The 20,496-nt window shown below is 36.9% G+C and overlaps 1 protein-coding gene across 1 annotated transcript in view; it reads left to right on the top strand.

The window, feature by feature from the left end:
- Positions 1-956: 956 nt before the first annotated feature.
- Positions 957-20,496, top strand: part of NECAB2 (N-terminal EF-hand calcium binding protein 2) — a 2,586,853-nt gene continuing 2,567,313 nt past the window's right edge. The window contains exon 1 of the mRNA XM_044081939.1: positions 957-1,231. Within this exon, the coding sequence (XP_043937874.1) occupies positions 1,007-1,231 (225 nt within the window). The 5' untranslated portion in view covers positions 957-1,006. The remainder of the gene's footprint in view (positions 1,232-20,496) is intronic.

Below are 20,496 nucleotides of genomic sequence, written 5' to 3'. Positions count from 1 at the left end.
CAGCATTATGTAAATCCTGGTAGATTGCACCTGGCTCAACAACTTCAGCCCATCCTCCAAAAGCGCAGTACCAGCTCATGCACCGGCGATCCTTCTAAATAAATAGTAGGCACCACTGCGTATTTATCATCACTCTGCCGTGGTGTGGCAGGTGGGTTTGAAGTACATTCCTGCACTCTTTCTTTTTATGCTTTCCTGTAGTAGTAGTTTGTCTTCCGGAACTAAATCCAGATATACCCTGAAAGAACCCTTCAAAATTCAGTCCTCCTCCTTCAGTAAGCCAGTGTTTGAAAATAGAACATCTTTAAACATTTGCAACAATTTAGTAGTACCAACAGCAGCGGCATCACTACTGCTCGCTGGTAGTAGCTATATTATTGCCAAGATGGGGTTCTGCAGAAGGAAAAGTAGTAATTACCAAGAAAGGTAGTATCAGTTTGTGTCTTTTAATGCCAATATTGTACTTTGAAGAATGCAGTAGAAAACACCGGAGAACCCAACAATTATTTTATGAAGTGAGACATTCTCTTTATCTTGGTTAGAATAAAAACTCGTGAGTTGAATTTACGTGTTTATTTTGATATTATCTTTGTATTAACATGTAACTACCTACATTATTAAGTTCTGTCTTATCTGGTTTTGTGTTTGTAATAATAATATTTGTACGCCGTCTGAATTAACCTAGCAGTTGAATTGTCCACGACTAGGGTCTTCGAAGTTAGCACTCTGGGGCTTACATGCCTATGTGTCTGCTAGTCACTGGAGTGACAATGGTGAAAATGAGGTGACAACAGAGACGTGCAGCATTTTACCTAGGAGCGCAGGGCGCTCAGTGAGAAGTGCAATACAATAGTTAATGGTGAGTTTAAGTAGGAGGGAGTAGGGTTTGGTTTGCTGCTTTGGGTTGAGCCGAAGCGGAAAAGAGGAGGTGCTGCTCGGCTGTAAGAGGTGATGTAAGAATGTGTGGGAGGGAATACCCTGCTCCAGCATGAAGACTCTGTGAAAGATGTGTGAGCAAGCAGCGCGCTACTGCAGGGACAGCGTCCACAAGATTCTCCACAAACAGGAAACTCAGATCAGGGGACTGGACGGGTTTGTTCGCTGGATCGTCACCAAAATGAGCGATAAGAAAATCATCTCAGACAAGGAATTCCTCCAGGACGAAGAAGAAGCTGCCGCCCAACATTTCTGTATGCCAGAGCAAAGGAAAGGCATCTCCGTCATTCTTGATGTGGGTATATCTACATTTTTGTGTTCTCTTCTAATCGTTATATATTGTACTGCAGGTGGGACCGTTCTGACACTGAACGTTGTGATTGCTCACAAAAACGACACAAGGTTTTATGAGAATGCAACTCTGCAATTATTCATTCCTTCAAGAATAGTGTAATTTATGGAGAGTGTCAGAACTTATAGAACACAGTAAAGCAGTAAGTTCAACCTGTCATCGTTTTTGACAGTGTAATAATATAGAAACTGAGATCTTCGTATACCAATACACAGCTCAGATGTACTTTAAATACGTGTTTTACTATAACTGACAACTTTATGGTCGGTTGATGTCTCTGATCCAGCGTCTTTATTCCCCATAACAATTTTCAAACCAAAACATGCGTCCAGCCCGAAACAAACTTAGAAGCTCACTACCACCTTCATGGTGTGTAGTAACACAGCTAAGCATAGCTCAAATGGCACACGCCTGGTTCACATCGCACTTATCTCAAATGTATTCTCCCCTTGGAGAAAAACATTTCTCTAGGGATTCTCTGTCCAAGGTGCTGAAACAGACACAAACAGCGTCTGGTACCCTGGAGAGCAGCTTTAGGGGGAAAAATATTTACTATTGCTTTATAATACCTGCTAAAAAATACATAATATACATAACGCGTAGTTGCTAAACAGTCAGACTTTCTCCTGAACTCAGATTCAGTAAAATAAAGATTAGAGCATAATACGTTTTATTTATTATCCTAGGCTTTATTCCCCTTTGCTTGTCTATTTATATAGTGTTAACTATGTATATTATCTATACATGAGTGTAGTGCTGGAATTGTTTTAACCATGTAAGTACTGAAATCAAGGTTTAAGACCTATGTGTATTCTTACTTATATGTCTGCAGCTGTGCAAGACATATTTTTTTCTTTTTTTTCATTTCTTTCTTTCTTTTTTTTTTTTTTTTTGCACAGCAAGTTCCTATTCCACTGTGTTATGGCATGATTTTTGGTATTACATCAAAGGAAGTCACTTTAAAAATATGTGCAACTAAGTGGTTTATATTTTCCAGGTAATTAACAAACCATAATGTTTAACAATATGTAACACCCATACTGATTGCTGCATGTTGGGACATTAGGTTTTGTTTCTATGTGGAGGCATGGAAGAATGAGAAATAGGTTATTAAGCAGAACAGGTGGCAAAATAGCTGAATGATCAAATAAGGTAATAACACAAACCAAATGCTGATGCAAAAACTGAAATGCAGATATTAAAGCTGCACTAAATTCCTGGATAAACTATATCTTGAGCACAAGAAATAATTGAGTGCATTATACCATGGAATACACATTAATAAACTGATTACATACATTATTGTTATTTAAGCATGTTGAAATCTGATTTGAGATGGTACTTTCCAGGAAAAGAATGGATTAAAAACAATAATTATAAATAAAAACAACAGACTGACTTCTGTTGTGTGAGTCCAACTCACTGAATCAGTCAATGTCTTATCCTGTAAGAAGTGGAAACCATTACAGTTGAATGAATTCATTTTAATAAGGAGAGTTTGAAAAGCTCTCTCTCTCTCTCTGTATATATATATATATATATTATATATAGTCTCCTTACTGTCCCATGCAGGATTAGGTAAACTACAGGGAACATCAATATTTATTTTAAAACTTTTATGTTGTTAAAAGTAAATATTGTTCTTTAGTTGATATAACATTTTACTAAATATGATATATGCTTTTCCAAGAAGTTGTTTCCAGTATGCACTGCTCTGCTTTTTATAGAGCATTAATAGTTATTGTGCAATATCTGTGTCACCAAACTGGGAAACTGTTCACCACTCATATAACATATTTTATTAGTTAAAGCATAACTCTTAGCCATGTGTTTATTGGAACTCAAGCTGCTATAAATCTATTTTAGGTTGCAGTAGTGAGGTGGTGTAGGGATTGCAGCCAGAAAATTTAATATTGTATTGTCAGTCTCATATCTTTACCCTTCCCCACCTGCTTCCATTTAAAGATGTACACATTTTTCCAGGCATTGCACCTCTGTGTGTAATTAATGTATACATCATTTTCAGGCATTGTTTCATATATAAGATTCTCTTTTGAGTAGTATTCCCAACTCTGAGCAAGTTATGTACAGATCTGTGCAGTACACATTACTGTAGACAGTTGAAGAAATATTCTGGCTGCACTATGCCATATTCCTCCTGAGAGATATTAAAAATGTACTCAGCTGAGTATGATGTACATACCTGGATACACTGTTGCTTGCTTTTTATACTTATAATTTTTTTCATAATGATAAACTTAAAAATAATAGGAGTAATTAATAAACCACAGCACACAGGCATTGTTTATCCTTTTGAAACTACAATGTATATGTGTGCATAATGGAAGCAGCTGATAGCAGTTCAGTTGTGATCTAACCTTACCATGCATGTTTCACTACATTAACACTTATTTTCTAGTAGTGATTATTCTTGCATGGCATATGATGTCTTCAGTACTATGACATAAAGCTTGGCATGCAAACATTCTTGCATGGCATATAATGGGCGGCGCAGTGGTGCAGCGGTTAATGCTGTCACCTCACAGCAAGAGGTTTTCTGGTTCGATTCTCGGCTGGAGTGCCTTTTGTGAGGAGTTTGCATGTTCTCCCTGCGTTCGCATGGGTTTCCTCCGGGTACTCCGGTTTCCTCCCACATTCTAAAGACATGCTTCTGGAGCATTTCTCCCCGGGTCTCCACTGAAAACAGGATCTGTGGAACCTAGTCGGACTTTCCTGGTCAACAAATGTTAAATAAATAAATAAATAAATAAATAATGCCATCAGTACTAAGACATGACGCTTGGGATGCAAACATACAGTCATTATCTCATATACAGAGTTTCTGAAGCAAATATTGTTCTGTATTTGTGGTCAGTGATGAGAAAAATTATTGCACTGTGTAATATTTCATTTCCAGATCTAATTTTTTATGTTAGTGCCATATATCTATTTTGTCATCCATGATGTAACATCATAGTTACCTTACCCATTCAAATGGTATTGGCCAAAGTCTGAAAAGTAATAAGTTAACTAAATGCACAGACTATACTTCTAGATCTCACTTTTGCTGTAGTTTTCCTTATTTTTTTATATCCTCTCCTAGTCACATTTTCATGATGACCATGTTGTTGGTCATAACATTGGTATAATTCATTCTGTACCTTCTTCAAGGCTGTGCAACACTAACAGCCATCATGTTAGACTGATAAGAGATATGTACGCATTTGTGTATAGCTCTTCTAGTTACTAAAGGTGCTCAAGTAGTTCAGTAAAGTAAATTACTGAAATAATGCTTGCAAAGCTGTTGCTTGCTGAGTTTTATTTTGAAAAATTGTATTAGAGTTCATTTATGTTATGTTACTAAAAGCAATGATTTTCAGATATTGACATGCTTAAAGATCTATAGGAAAAGAAGAATGAAAGCAGTACTATGCCTGCATAATTTAAACATTTAAATTAACGATGATCATTAAAATCTTGCAGAACCAAAGTGCTTCAATATGGCACTCATAGTATCTGAACTTTTTCAAAACCACGACTCTAAAAGTGTACACGATGCAATGGATATTTCACGCACGTTGAAAGTTGCAGAACAATAAACACATGTCACTGTCATTGAGGATATTCTTATTTGAGCTGACATATCTCCTACCAGCTACTGCACTGGAAGTCAAAGTAGGGTCACCAGAGTAAGTGACTAAAATTATACCTGGCCTAATATAAGCCAAAGCCATCTAGATTTGCTAGAGAAAAAATAATCTACTTAAAACAAATCCTAAGCAATATATAGTGTTGATTTAGAGCTGCATAACATAAGAGAACAGGACTTTTTATGTGTAATTGGACAAATATGGTAGCAATTTCAGTATTTAAAAATCCAAATTTTTATTCTTGGAATAATGTGCAGTGATAAACTATCACAGCTGGATTTGAAAAATCATTAGATTGCAAACATTGGTATAGTATTTGTTTTATTAACTTTATGAAATTTTATAATATTCTCATTAGTATGAAATTATAGCAAACTTTATTAGTAGAAATTATTTTTTCCAGAATCATAATATATGAAAATATTTTTAATGGGAAGGCCTTTGTGGTGCAGATTTTTTTTTTTTTTTATATTTTTCTTCTGATTTGAAATCAAAGGTCTTTAAGTTTTATTTCACTATAGTTGAATAGTCACTATAGCCATCAAACCTCACACCAGCATATGAACATTTTGACTGCTTACAGGAAGTATATAAGTGACATTTACAAAAGAAAATGATCAATACAATGTTGTACTGGGTACTTGAAATGGTAGCTGGCGGCTTTAACAAGAAGACTCGTTATCACAGTTTTGATATATATATTACAACAAATGAAATATTAGAGCCACCACATTTACCATTTTTCTCGCATAACTTTGTATGAAGTCTAGTTTATAAAGCATCATGGGACAGTACTTTTTATTATTTATCAGGCAGCAGTTTTATTACTGGACATAGAAGAACTCCATGATATGTTTCTTTTGCTCTTTCTTTCTTTTTTTCTTTCCAGAGAATGGACATGGATTAGTTCTGATAAGCTTGCAGTGCATCTGAGAGGATTAAGATTATGTGTTGCTAACAAGAATCCTCCTGTAGTCCAGAGTTCAATTTCCTCATCCTTCAGTTCCTACTGTCTTGTTACCAGGTCATTTAACCATACAGTGTTTTTTGGTTCCCTCTGAAAAGAGGTTTGTGCCTCATGGTTTTGCCAGTTAATGAGGGAATGAAATAAATAAAATATAAATGGAATTTACTTGTAAGTGCAAGTGCAATTTCAATTAAAATAGCTAGTTGCAAACAATTCTTCCATTGTGTGAAGTAATAAATAACCATCATGATTCTGCTGTCAGTAGGTCTGCATTTCCAGTAATCATATGGGCATCATATCCTAGGCTAAAGGAAAGGCAGACCACTTGATTAGGGAATCATGTTGCTCTTCCTGAGTCTCCATGCAATATTTAATATTTGCTTTCTTTCATTCTATCATAAATGTCATAATCCCCTAGCCTAACTCTTAGGGTTTAATAATATTAAAAAATGAACAGTCAAATCCGAAACTTTTTTCACTCACTAGCAAACATCTGTTTATAATTGATAATGTACTGCTAAAGCAGTTGAGCTCTCAGGAAGTACCATTTTAAGAAATTCTTCAGATATGGGGCAGCATTTGTATTGTTAAGTGTTGGCTCAAATTGTTTGTAAACTTCTTTGGTAGAGTTTTGCAATAACTGTTTACAGAATGAAAAATATAGTAGTATCATGTATGCAATTGTGGAAAGGTGGATTCCTTTAACAGGTACAAAATAATCTTTTTGCATTATATAAAAAAGAAGTGATAACTACTGTATTCATGCAGTATTCTGAACAAATAGCAAAGTTACTAATTAAATGGTAGAATACTGAATATTGTCAAACCCTAAGATGTACTACAGAGTAAATGTGCATTCACTCACGTTGGAAACTCTCAGGCATGCTGGTTCAGATATTAAACAGATGTATTGCATTGTCCTCCTGGTGAAATGCAATGTTGTGGGTCATTGACTAGATTTTGCAGTCAATGTACATAACTACCTTCTACCACTTGTAGAAAATGTATGCCTGTAGTCTAGAAGTGATATCTGTTTAATTCATTATATGCTCTGAAGAAATTAAGTTTTAAATTGAAGATCATGGTGTAAATACAAATGTAAAAATATTAAGGCATATTTACTACATTGAAAATAATTATATACTCTGTCATTGTTGAACATATTGGGCCAGAGTGTGAATTATACTGATTGTAGTGTTTCGTCTTACAAGCTGCAGTAAAATCAGTTCAAAGTTTTATTACAGGACATAATTAGCAAAATCACTTACACAGACAGGGTAGCAAAATGCTTCACCATACTTTCTGAAGTAGAATTTCATTGGTGGTACACTGAGCAGTTCATGTTAAGATGTAAAAAAAGATGAGCAGTTTATACCTGTTTGTTGAAAGAGCACTGGAAAAAAACTGAATATAATCCATAAAATACTTTAGAGTATAGTTCAGTTTGCAACTATGTCTTAGAGTGAGAACATTTTTACTGCTCAGAAAGCAGAGATCCCTGTGGACACTGGCATTTACATGTGGATGAGAGTATGGGTAGTGGTTTCATGATAATGTCTATTACCAGTGTACCTTAGTAACTGTCTCATCACTGGTTTCTTTGCAGCTCTTAAATGAAGCATGAATGGTTTTGGGGGTTGGGTGTGGAAAAGTAACAAATTAATATATGCAAGTGTTTATAGATGGATATGATTCATTTAATATTATAGTATGGATCTAAATGTGTGTCATATACTTGCGGCTTCTGAATGTGGTCATATGTGTGTTTAGTGATAGTGTGGAATGGAACTTAGTTTATAGTACTCAGTGCTTTGCTGCTTGTTCTTGGACTGTACATTGTTTGGAAGAAGAGTTCTATTAATATGGTAAGCAACTATGAATAGGAGTCAGTGGCCTGCATTTTGTTGTGCGCCAGTTTGGTTACATACATAAATACAAATATTTAAATTTGGGTATTAATGCCCTTCTAGCTTGCCAATATACTCAAGCATTTCCTCCCAAAATAAGTGTCCAAGCTATTCTTAAAAATGTCTAATCTAGTACCTGCTTTAATGTAATTTGGTAGTCTGTTCCATGCATCAGCTGCTCTCTCAGGGAATCAGTTAGTTGTTGCGTCTTTCGGCTTTTCCCGGTTAGGGGTCACCACAGCAGACCTCTGGTCTGCTAATGATTGGCAGTAGATTTTTACGTGCCGAGTTGCCAGCCCTGATGCACAGCCTTCAACGAAGGTATGCCCATTCACGCATGTCTCCAGACAGAAGACGCTCTAGCTGGGAATTGAACGGGACAATGTCTTACTGTGAGGCGACAGCACTACCGCAGCACCACCACCGCTTAGTACACTTCTCATTCCTATAGAATCTTCGACATAGATTGTCTGATGATTCTCTATTACTTTTTGATACCCCAAACATTCCCAGAGGTAGTTGTCTCTAAATGTCCTATATCCCTCAATAAGATCTCCTCTTAGATATCTATAAGAGATGCTGTATAAGTTCAGATATTTGTTTTCATAATGACTTAAATTTTCACATCCATGGATGTCCTTGGTATATTTCCTCTGTACTCTTTCCAGTTTATTCATGCTTGTTTTCCTATAGGGTTTCCATATTATTCCATACTCAAGTTTGGGTCTAATGTAACTAACAAACAATGACTTCATCATTTCTGATTTCCTAGACTTTACAAATCTTTTTTTATAACCTATAGTTCTATAGCTATCATTATCCAATTGGTTGATATGATTAGAAAAACTCATAGCTGCATCTACCCATATACCCAGGTCCTTAAATGAGTCTACAGTTTCAATCACTGTGTGCTGTATTAAATAGTCATCTTCCAGTTTATGTCTCCCAAATCTCACATGCTTAGTTTGTAGAATGAAAAAAAAATTGTTCATCACCTTCTTTTGGTTGTTCCTGTTAGGGGTTGCCACAGCGGATCATCTATTTCCATTTCTTCCTGTCCTCTTCATCTTGCTCAGCCACACCAACCACCTGCATGTCCCCTCTCACCACATCCATAAACCTTATCTTAGGCCTTCCTCTTTTCCTGTTACCTGGTAGCTTCATCCTTGGCATCTTTTTCCAAATATATTCAGCGTCCCTCCTCAGCACATGTCCAAACCAACGTAATCTTGCCTCTCTGGCTTTGTCTCCAAACCTTACAACCTGGGCTGACCCTCTAATATACTTATTCCTAATCCTGTCTACCCTCACCACACCCAGTGCAAATCTTAACATCTTTAACTCTGCCACATCCAGCTCTAACTCCTGCCTTTTTGTCAATGCCACTGTCTCCAACCCATATAACATAGCTGGTCTCACTACCCTCTTGTAGACCTTCCCTTTCACTCTTACTGGTACTCGTTTGTCACAAATCACTCCTGACACTCTTCTCCACCCACTCCATCCTGCCTGTACTCTCTTCGTCACCTCTCTTCCACACTCACCATTACTCTGAACTGTTGATCCAAAGTATTTAAACTCATCCACCTTCGCCACCTCTACTCCCTGCATCCTCACCATTCATCTATCCTCCCTCTCATTCCCACACATATATTCTGTCTTAGTCCTGCTGACCTTCATTCCTCTTCTCTCTAGAGCATATCTCCACCTCTCCAGGGTCTCCTCCACCTGTTCCCTACTATCACTACAGATCACAATGTCATCTGCAAACATCATAGTTCACGGGGACACCTGTCTGATCTCGTCTGTCAACCTGTCCATCACCATTGCAAATAAGAAAGGGCTCAGAGCTGATCCTTGATGTAATCCCACCTCCACCTTAAATGCAGCCGTCACTCCCACCGCAGACCTCACCGCTGTCACACTACCTTCGTACATATCCTGCACCATGCTTACATACTTCTCTGACTCCCGACTTCCTCATACAATACCACAATTCCTCTCTAGGCACCCTGTCATATGCTTTCTTTAAGTCTACAAAAACACAATGCAACTCCTTCTGACCTTCTCTGTACTTCTCCATCAACACTCTCAGAGCAAACATTGCATCTGTAGTGCTCTTTCCCAGCATGAAACCATACTGCTGATCACTAATCATCACGTCCCTTCTTAACTGAACTTCCACTACTCTTTCCCATAACTTCATGCTGTGGCAGATCAGTTTAATCCCTCTTAGTTACTACAGCTCTGCACATCACCCTTATTCTTAAAAATCGGTACCACATCACTTTTTCTTTATTCCTCAGGCATCCTCTCACTTTCCAAAATTTCATTAAACAATTTGGTTAAAAACTCCACTGCCATTTCACCTAAACACCTCCATGCTTCTACAGGTATGTCATCTGGACCAACAGCCTTTCCATTCTTCATCCTCTTCATAGCTATCCTTACTTCCTCCTTGCTAATCCATTGCACTTCATGATTCACTACCCCCACATCATCCAACCTTCTCTCCCTCTCATTCTCTTCATTCATCAACCCCTCAAAGTACTCTTTCCATCTGCTCAACACACTCTCCTCACTTGTGAGTATGTTTCCCTCATTATCCTTTATCACCCTTACCTGCTGCACATCTTTCCTAGCTCGGTCCCTCTGTCTGGCCAATTAGTACAGGTCCTTTTCTCCCTCCTTAGTGTCCAACCTTTCATACAACTCTTCATATGCCTTATCCTTAGCCTTCACCACCTCTCTCTTTGGATGCACCTCATCCCTTTATACTCCTGTCTACTTTCTTCATCTCTCTGACAATCCCACTTCTTCTTTGCCAACCTCTTTCTCTGTATACTGTCCTGTACTTCCTCATTCCACCACCATGTCTCCTTGTTGTCCTTCCTCTGTCCAGATGTCATACCAAGCACCTTTCTAGCCGTCTCCCTTACTAGTTCTGCTGTAGTTACCCAGCTATTTGGTAACTCTTCACTGCCACCCAGTGCTTGTCTTAACTCTTCCCTGAACTCCACCTCACAATTACCCTTTTTCAATTTCCACCATCTGATCCTTGGTGCTGCCATCACACTTCTTCTCCTTTTCTTGATCACCATCATCTTACAAACCACCATCCTATGCTGCCTAACTACACTTTCCCCGGTCACCACTTTACAGTCTCCAATCTCCTTCAAACTGGCCCTCCTACATAAGATATAATCCACCTGTGTGCATCTTCCTCCACTCTTGTATGTCACCCTATGCTCCTCCCTCTTGTTAAAATACGTATTCACCACAGCCATGTCTATCCTTTTCACAAATTCCACTACCATCCAGCCTTCTGCATTCCTTTGTTTAACACCATAACTACCCATCACTTCCTCATCCCCTCTGTTCCCTTCACCAACATGCCCATTGAAATCTGCTCCAGTCACCACTCTCTCACCATTGGGTACAGTCATCACCACTTCATCCAACTCACTCCAAAATGTTTCTTTCTTGTGCATCACACACCCAACTCATTACACCATCAATTTCCAGCTTCATAAACATCACTCTATCCGACACTCTTTTCATCTCCAAAACACTCTTAGCATACTGTTCCTTCAGGATAACTCCTACGCCATTTCTCTTCCCATCCACACCATGATAAAACAATTTGAACCCACCTCCGATACACCTAGCCTTACTCGCCTTCCATCTGGTCTCTTGCACACACAATATACCAACCTTCCTTCTATCCATCATATCAGCTAGCTCTCTCTCTATACTAGTCATACTGCCAACATTCAAAGTTCCAACCCTCACTACCACAGTTCTAGCCTTTCTCTTCATGCCTTCATCCATGCCTTCCACCTCCTCTCCTCCTTCGGCCAACAGTAGCCCAATTTCTGCCAGCACCTTGTTGGCTAACAGTACTGGTGGTAGTCATTCTTAACCCGGGCCTCAACCAATCAGGTATGTAAATATTTACTGGTGTTCACATGAATCATTTGGCCAAGTTTTACACCAGATGCCCTTCCTGAAGCAACCCTCCCCATTTATCCGGGCTTGGGACCGGCACAAAGAAATGCACTGGCTTGTGCACCCCCAGTGAAAAAAAGTTTGTTATTGCAAGGAAAATGCAGCTCATGAATGGTACTCAGCCATGAAATCACTGAGGTGATGGTGTGCTTGGAGTGTAGCATTCCATATGAATTTAGTTGGAGTGGAAGCACAAAGGAAGTAAATAGGGATAGAAGATATTTTTGCATATATAAAGCCAAGTTGCACTTAGTTTCTCTTGTGTTAATGCAGAGTTTTTGTGTTTCTCCTGCACTATTGAATGTATATATTTAGTCAGTCAGACAGACAGCCACTTAACTTTATTTAGATGTAATCCCATAAGCCCAGTTACATTAACAGTAAAATACATTTTACCTGACTTTATTTGTAAAATTAAATGCAGCATAATTTTGTGTAGTTATTATACAAACAGAAAAAAAAGTGGGGTAACATATATTTTTTTTATTTTTAGTGGTTCTTGTCTCTTTCTTCAGATCTGCTGTTAGTCTATAACCCTAAATCATTTTTGTGTAACAGGGAAAAATCCAAACCTATAGCCTTGCAAGTGCAACCATTCTCTTCATTATCTTGTTATAAAATATTTTCCTTCCCAGTTGTAAGTAATCTGCTAATCATAATGCTGTACATTTCCTGAAATGCCTGCTAGAGACTGTTTTTGCCATCAGGTAAAGGTGTCTGTATTTATTTAGCTGTTTCATAGATAATAATGCGATATAGTATATATGCTACTTCCTGTTTACATTTTAACAGTGATATAGTTTTAAAACCATACGATATCTCTGATCTAATATTCATGTATTGTATTTTAAACCAGGTAGTTCTAAATGAACACCTCTACTTGCTGAGATGAGTATACATTTTAGGTCAAGCATAAAGGAAGCCAGGAATATCATATGAGAAAATGTACACTATTTATATATGATTTAGGCACGGATAACACTGAAAACAAATCAGGACATGGTTTCAATGATGCATAATATTACAAAAAACATATCCCTCTGTGATTAGTATGTGTTCAGCATTGATGGGTTAGCAGCAATCTCTGCTTATACTTCATGTAAGACCTTAGCTGGGAATAAGGAGACGATGCAAACTGTCTATACTTAAGACAGTCCATGAGATGAAGATGAATGCTTTCTAAGCAATGAAATAAATAGAAACTGAGTTAGGTAGACCAAGTTAAGGATTGCTGTGAGTTATAGTCTACAATGCCACTTACTCACATTTTAGTGTAATGTTTATGATTTTCAAATTTTAATTCAGTAGTTAACTTGCAAATCCTGACATCTTTAAGGAAGGCTTCCCAAAATAGTTGAATAAAAGAATCAAATGCTGTATCTCTACAGTTGTAGTGAGGGCATGGTACTTCTAACACATTAACACAACTAGTTTATGTATTACTAGACCACAAAGAATCACTGCATTATGATCAAGAATACCTGTGGCCCCCTACACCAATTTGTAAACAAGGAGGCGTTGAAGGCAATAGATACTGGAGTGCAAGCATTCCCACTGTAATTGCACACTTAGAATAATTATCCATGCATTTATAACTAGAAAAAAAATAATTAAACCTTGTGGTTTGAGAAAGTTAACTTATGAGTTAAAGCTGGAAGATGGAAAATGAATATTACATTATTGCAGAAACGTCTAAGATCTAAAGTATAATATTACATTGATGAAGAGTATTCTGGAGATTACAATTTAATATTACACCACTACAAAGAAGTCTAGGAATTACAGAAGCTGTTATCTGCAGTCTAAATTCAGATGTAGAATATGCTTCATTCTGCAGATACACTTTGGTTATCACTGTGTTATTCATGAATTCACAATTTACTTTTAATGTAACGTATGTGATCTATATACATACCAAGGTACTTTTTAATATGATACCAACCTGCATCTCAATGCTTTACTGTGAATTATAGTGATGTACCACTGGCTTCAGAGAAAGTTTGATCAGTAAAGACTACTAGTTTGGTGAAATTGTTATGGATGAATTCTTTCCTGATGGTAAGCCAGTTAAAGTTTGTCAGTAGGTATGACTGATTTCTATACAGTGGGTATCATCAGCTTATCATGACATTTTGAAGTACCGGTGTAAGAACCACATTTCTCTGAGAATATGGTGGCCATGTGTAGACTTTGGAACCTGTCTTTGTATCTTGAGGTTTGGGTAATGCTTCATTGCACTTACCCCTTTTGGGACCTGTTGATAATATAATAACTGCACAAATACTGTAGATCACAGAGTACAATACAATACTCACATCAGCAAATTTATCAATAACATAGTGGTGAACAACAGTATCAGCAGCCTGAGACAAAGGCACCGGCAGGATTCTTTCAGTTTTCTCTGGAAAAAGTTTAAAATCTCAGCAAGTCTGCTTGTTCCCTTCCCTAGAGGATGTTTTACCTACACTTGGAACTAATACCACTTTAAAAACATTGACATGCACTATTTAAATAAAATGTAGCCACAGTAGCATATCTGTCCTCCTTTTGGTGTCCCCTAATTGTCATTTTATAAGATATCCATAGGTGCTATGTGCTAGTGTAAGTGATTCCTTCCGAATGTGTGAATGAAAACTGGTTCAAAATGCTGTTGACAAAATGGTGTCAGACTGTTTAGTTTTCAAGAGGCTAATTCTGTTTTGAAATCCCTTTTGTATTGTAATGAATTCCAACATTACTACTCCTTTTGGCAAAAATGATTCTTTTTTTTGCTGTAACCAGTTCTGAATAATATGAAATTCAACTAAGTTTGCTTTATAACACAGTTTGCTTTTCACCCAGTAACCTACTCTCACTATCGACTTAGTTCTGTAATGCAGTACAAGAACTGCTATTTTCTAGTCTTGAGTGCATCTGTGAGCACGTTTTTGTCCTGAAGCCCTAGTTTATGCCTAGAATTCAGTTTAATGACATTTATTGCACAACATTTACACCATATGAGTCTCACAATGTCTGACTAGAAACACTGATATATAATCTTAACTATTTTTTCTTGCCCAAGCCTCATTATTTGTACTGTATCCCTTACATATTTGGGCCAGTATGAACAAGTCAATGAGACTAACCTGAATCATTTTTGTTTCTCAGCAACCTGTTGCGGTCCTGAAGTGGCTTTGTCCATTCAGTAAAAGTGAGCACGTGGTTATGCCCCCCCACACACACACATACAGATACTTGGATTTCTTTGTTATTACTCAAGGCTTCAACATTTTTAATTCCTTTCCTCCTGTCACCTTTGCCATCATAGCAACTTTCATCCTAGAGGTTCTGCAGTTTCAAGCAATACATTTTCTAATACTAGAGCATGCCTATAAGACTCAGAGACCTAACAACAGAGCTACTGAAATAATTTATATTACATTTGCAGACAGGCTGGACTTTATCTGTTTTGTAAATTCACAGAGCAGCCAAAATGGGGCAAACATAGTCTGCTGACCTGCATGGTAATGACAGGTTGCTCTATTGACTCGTATGTGTCTCCATGGTACTAAATACTTGGGACAAGAATGTATACTGTAAGGTGGGTCATGAAGCCTGTTACATGCGTGATGTAGCATGAAGCCCTGTAAAATAATCTGTTTTTGTGTTACTTTGTTAGGGAAATGATATCTCAAATAAAAGTACATTGGCAAGTTTAAATTACTTTCTCAGAGTGACATGACTTTTGCTTAATATTTCAGTCCTTCAAACGATCATTGTCACAATGCATCTTAGATATATGATTATTCTAATAGAATTCTTTCTCGATCTTTCTCAGTTCTGTGTTTTCTAATCCTTACTGGATTTTGTGATCCTCCTTAACTGGTAGATTTACTACTTCAATACACTAGGGCAATAATTCAAGAAATATATAAAATATTTTCAAAACTGCTACAAAACAGCTTCTTCAAATGTAATGAGACATCATAAGCATAAACTGCCAGTTTAGATATATGTCATTTATGCAATGCTGTTCAATAAAGATAGCATACGTGCATGACACAGCATGGTGCCTGACCCAGTACACACATTCCCAGCTATCTTCATGCATGGACATAACTACAATTACAGCTGTGTTTATGCATGGATGTGCACATACGCAGATGTGTTTATGCATAGCATGTTGCATGTGCAGTCTTTGTTTCCACTGGACATATCACTGAAGTGAGAATGCTGAAATACACAGTTGGTCCCTCAGAACTGGCCTATGACCTGCATCTTGTATCTAACAACAGGCTGTCAACCAGTATAGATTGTCTGCATATTGATTCAGGAAGACTGGGTAACCTCAGCTGACAGGAAATTCTCCACTAGGTCTCCACTGCTGTTGGACTGTTTCATTGTTTTAGTAACCATTTGAGAAGCTATCACTTTAGGTACTAAAGCATTACCAGGAAAACAGCTTCTAGAAGAAGACATAAAAGAATAAAAACAACATTCAGCAAACCTGGTTTACTTGCTTTGTAAAATACAATAAAACTGAATTTGTAAGATAAAATAATACTGAAAAGGTAGACAGAATTGTGTTAAGTATATTCCTTAGGCTGGTAACCAGTCAAGCCTGAGATACTGACATTGAAAATGCAACTGAAATCAATGTTATCAGATGTGAAGAATTTCTTAAGTTATAATTACTGAAAACGTTGTTGCTTTTTATCCTACAGCAAATACCTAAGGAAGTTTTACTGAATCTCAGTGTATAACTGGAGTGCTGTACTTTAGCTAATTTAAGGATGTTGTGCATGTTTTTAAATACATTTTACATGAAGCAAAATGTTTAAGAGGTGCAGAGCATATTAACTGAATGTGACACGTATGACACAAACACATCCATGTATACATACGAAAAACAAGGCTTTTGATACAGTTCCACCAAAAAAGGCTATTATAAAAAGTAATTTGAGGGCTGCTAGAAGAAGGGACTGTAGAAATTAGGGGTATGGAAAACTGTTGAGAAGAATGCAGAAAGCAGTGGTTCAGCTGAACCTATCAGGAGAAATGGAGGTAACTGACAAGTTACCATAGTGGTTAGACTGAGATCTGCATTATTTAATGCATTTGTGTTAGACATCACTGCACGACTAGAAAACATAACACATCTGAAGACATACAGCTAGTGACAGTGGAATGAGATGGGAGAGCTAGATTAAAATTTCAGGGAATTGGAGAAACATGCTGGGAAATAGCAGGTAAGGTTTAATTCCAGTAAATGTAGGGTGTTACATTTTAGGACTAGGAATATGGGGGGTATATTAACTTGGTGGATTAAAATAATGCTGACTTGAGCATGAAACAGACTAACTAGTACTTGTTACCTGAATGAATCACCAGGAGCTAAGTGAAACAGTGGTGGCATAGGCTGGCTAACAGGATGGTATGATGCATCATGGGGTATGGTGGAACCAAAACATTGATGTCATCTTCTGTGCAGGACATTGTTCAGACTGCTAATGGAGTATCGCATGTAGCTGTGTAGAGGAAATGAGATAAAACTAAAGCATCTAGGGCTCATAATCCCAAGACATTAATATTGAAAGACCAAAATGCTGAAGACCCACACTATCAAACTCCTTGACTTATTCCCTGCAGGACCCATGTTAACACTAGTTTCTGAGTCCAAACCCCTGCAGGACCCATGTTAACATTCGTTCTTGAGTTCAAACTTGTAGGGGGATTTGAGATTTTTATACACTGTTGTCTTCAGTATTTTGATATTATGGACTCAAGATTATGATTTTTAAGGCTATGTGCTTCAAGATTTTGAGAGTAAACCAGGATCTAGTACAAACAATGATAACAATGAAGCTAAAAAGAATGGAAGGGTTAAGTTTTGAGACTATACTACATTGACAGGGGGTACTTTTGATTAATGCAGTTTTTGATCAGTTGGTATCCATTTAGTTGTCCAGCATTCTAATGCTAATATATTAAGTGTTTATTACTGATCTGTAGATTTGCTACATTAAGACTTTGCATTTTAAATGATTTGCTACCCAAGATGTTATCCTGCATTAATATATTAGATGTCTGATGCTGACCTGGGCTTAGGTTTAAGACTACCACTACTTATGTGACTACTAATTATGCTTTCTGACCATAACCTGACTACCTTCTGAAGCTAGTAAGTACAGAAGACACGTAACAAGTGATATTGACATGGAGAGTGTATACATGAAGATAACAGATTTAAGTAAAATTTGCAATAAAGATAACAAAATATCAAAAACAGGCTTCACAACATTATAAATATTAAAATGTGACTTGGAAATAGAAAGCAAAAAAAAAAAAAAAACCAAGCAACATATAGTACAATAATTTGGCTGTGTGACAGTATGAATGCATAGGCATTTGGGGACCATGGTTCTAACCTATAGCTGTGAAATACCTGCACTGGCAGCACTATTATACCCTAAAATACCATAAGCATAAAAATGTATTTTCACATTGTTGCTATATTTGTACATAGCAGCATGCATTGTCACAGGTACTGTGATTTAATATGAGGTTGTGAGACTTATACAAAAAATGTCAGTTTCATGTATTTATTTTCACATTTGGCATTTTCTGTTGAGTTTGTGAGACCTCAGAGTTGGTTTATATAGAGACTGATAATTTGGGGACAGGGCCTGCACATTGCAGGGCGAAGAGGGGAATAAATATTTTGTAGTATTTTATGGTGCATAGCATAACAGTTTTTCAATACTACAATTCTGTGTAATTTATATATTTTATAAGTGATATTTAGTGTTGTAACTAGGAGGAGATGAGATTATTTATAGTGAATTTACACTGACATTTGGAGATTGACATTTTCTAGAATTTACTAGTTAAGAGTTTCAACAAGAAAGCTAGTTCGTACAGGCAGGTAGAAATATATAGGATATCTTTTCATTGATGGCAAATCCAAAAGATGGCTTTTCTAGACAGAAATCATTGTCATTGATTGTTCTGTTATATCATGGAAGTCTACTTTGACAAAAACAAATTAAAGCTGAACTGCAAACTCTGTGCAATGCTTTTGTTTGCATTCACTTGATATATACATTTTACTATTAGTGTAAATGCTTAAGGATTTCTGTGTTTTAGCGCTCACCAGTTTTTAATCCTTTGGTTGTTACTGAGTAGTGCTCTCTTATCTTTATAACTACTGCAAGTGAATCAAATAACCACATTGACAACAGGCTTTATTTTAACATCCATAACAAAATGTTACATAACTACCTGCTGATACGGTTCACAGAAAACTAGAGTCTAGCACCATCTGAGTTCATTAAAAAAAATCAATAAAAAAAAATTAAAGTGTAATCACGATTATTTAAAACCAACAAAGAATCTTCATCAGTGTTTCTACAAATATATTCTTGACTGTAAATACTAAATGTTTCTGTAAACATTTCATGATGACTAGTACAGTGTTTAAGTTAATGAACATTGTTTTAAATTAATAAAAAATGTTGGCCAGGACTGAGAAAGAAATTGTCACCAGTGTTTTATAGGTAACTGCTGTGCCCAGCAGTGTTATGTTACTATTCTGTGACTCAGAGAAATGATAAAGCTGCATTGACCAACATAATAAAGCTACAGTGAGCAACATCTCATTAGCAATTTATTTTAATTCCTCTGAATTGAACTCTATTGCTGTTAGAGCTAACTGTACTAGTGTTTTCCTGACCAGCTGTTGCAATGCGGCTGCACAGGTACCCACAAATATGCACACAGACACACACAGACCAATACTCAGGCATACTGACAGTTGCAGGTTCACACAAACATCCGGGCAACCACAGTCATTGCCTACACACACGGCTTTGCATTGCATACCTACTGCGGTGCTAACAGCACATCTCTTGCCATAGTAATTAATGAATGTACATTGGCAAAAGTTGAAATATGTGTTTTTCAATTCACATTCCCAATTGCATGGTAGACCTATTCATTGAATCATCCTACTGTGTTAATCAGGTACCTGTGACCAGTGACTACTCACAGGTAAGTGTACATGGCTAATTAGCATTACCTATGTCCCTGACTTCTACATTTGCATGCAGCCTTCATCAGCTGGTGCCTCCCTACCATAGTAGTCCTACATCAATCTTTAAAATGGTAAGCCAGACTGCATTACAAAACCTTTGCAAGAGATATTTGCACATTATAGTCTCAGTTTTTGAATCCTGGTTGCTATGTTCAAATGTTATATTCTAAATATTTCTTCATGTGTTCTATTATTCTGTTGGGATATTTTAGTACAATTTGTATTGAAAATATATTTTTATATACATTTTTTTTTTTATAAAAAAGGTAGCTTACTCTACCGTAATAACTACTATATCTGCCATTGTGTCCTAACAGGCCATATTAATATAGACAATAAATGTGACCTGTTAGGTTTTCTCACCTAAATAATACAATGTGTTAACCAAATCTTGTGCCACTTTTACATACATTTATACTTCACTTCTTAACAACCTACCTGCCTAAGCACCAGCTCTGTACATATCATGCAAGTATATTAGATCTAGGCTTCACACTGATCAGTGTCTTTAATAGCCCATCCATTTTTCTTACCTCCTGTATCTGCAGGTGTATCATTTGTAGTTGTATCAACCTTAGTTATTTGCATTTGAAACATAAAATGTT

Source organism: Protopterus annectens, chromosome 8.part1 (genome assembly GCF_019279795.1).
Source record: "Protopterus annectens isolate FY-2018-M chromosome 8.part1, PAN1.0, whole genome shotgun sequence".
Lineage (NCBI taxonomy): Eukaryota > Metazoa > Chordata > Ceratodontiformes > Protopteridae > Protopterus > Protopterus annectens.
Note: the sequence above shows the minus strand (reverse complement) of the source record. Positions and strands in the feature narration are given on the sequence as shown.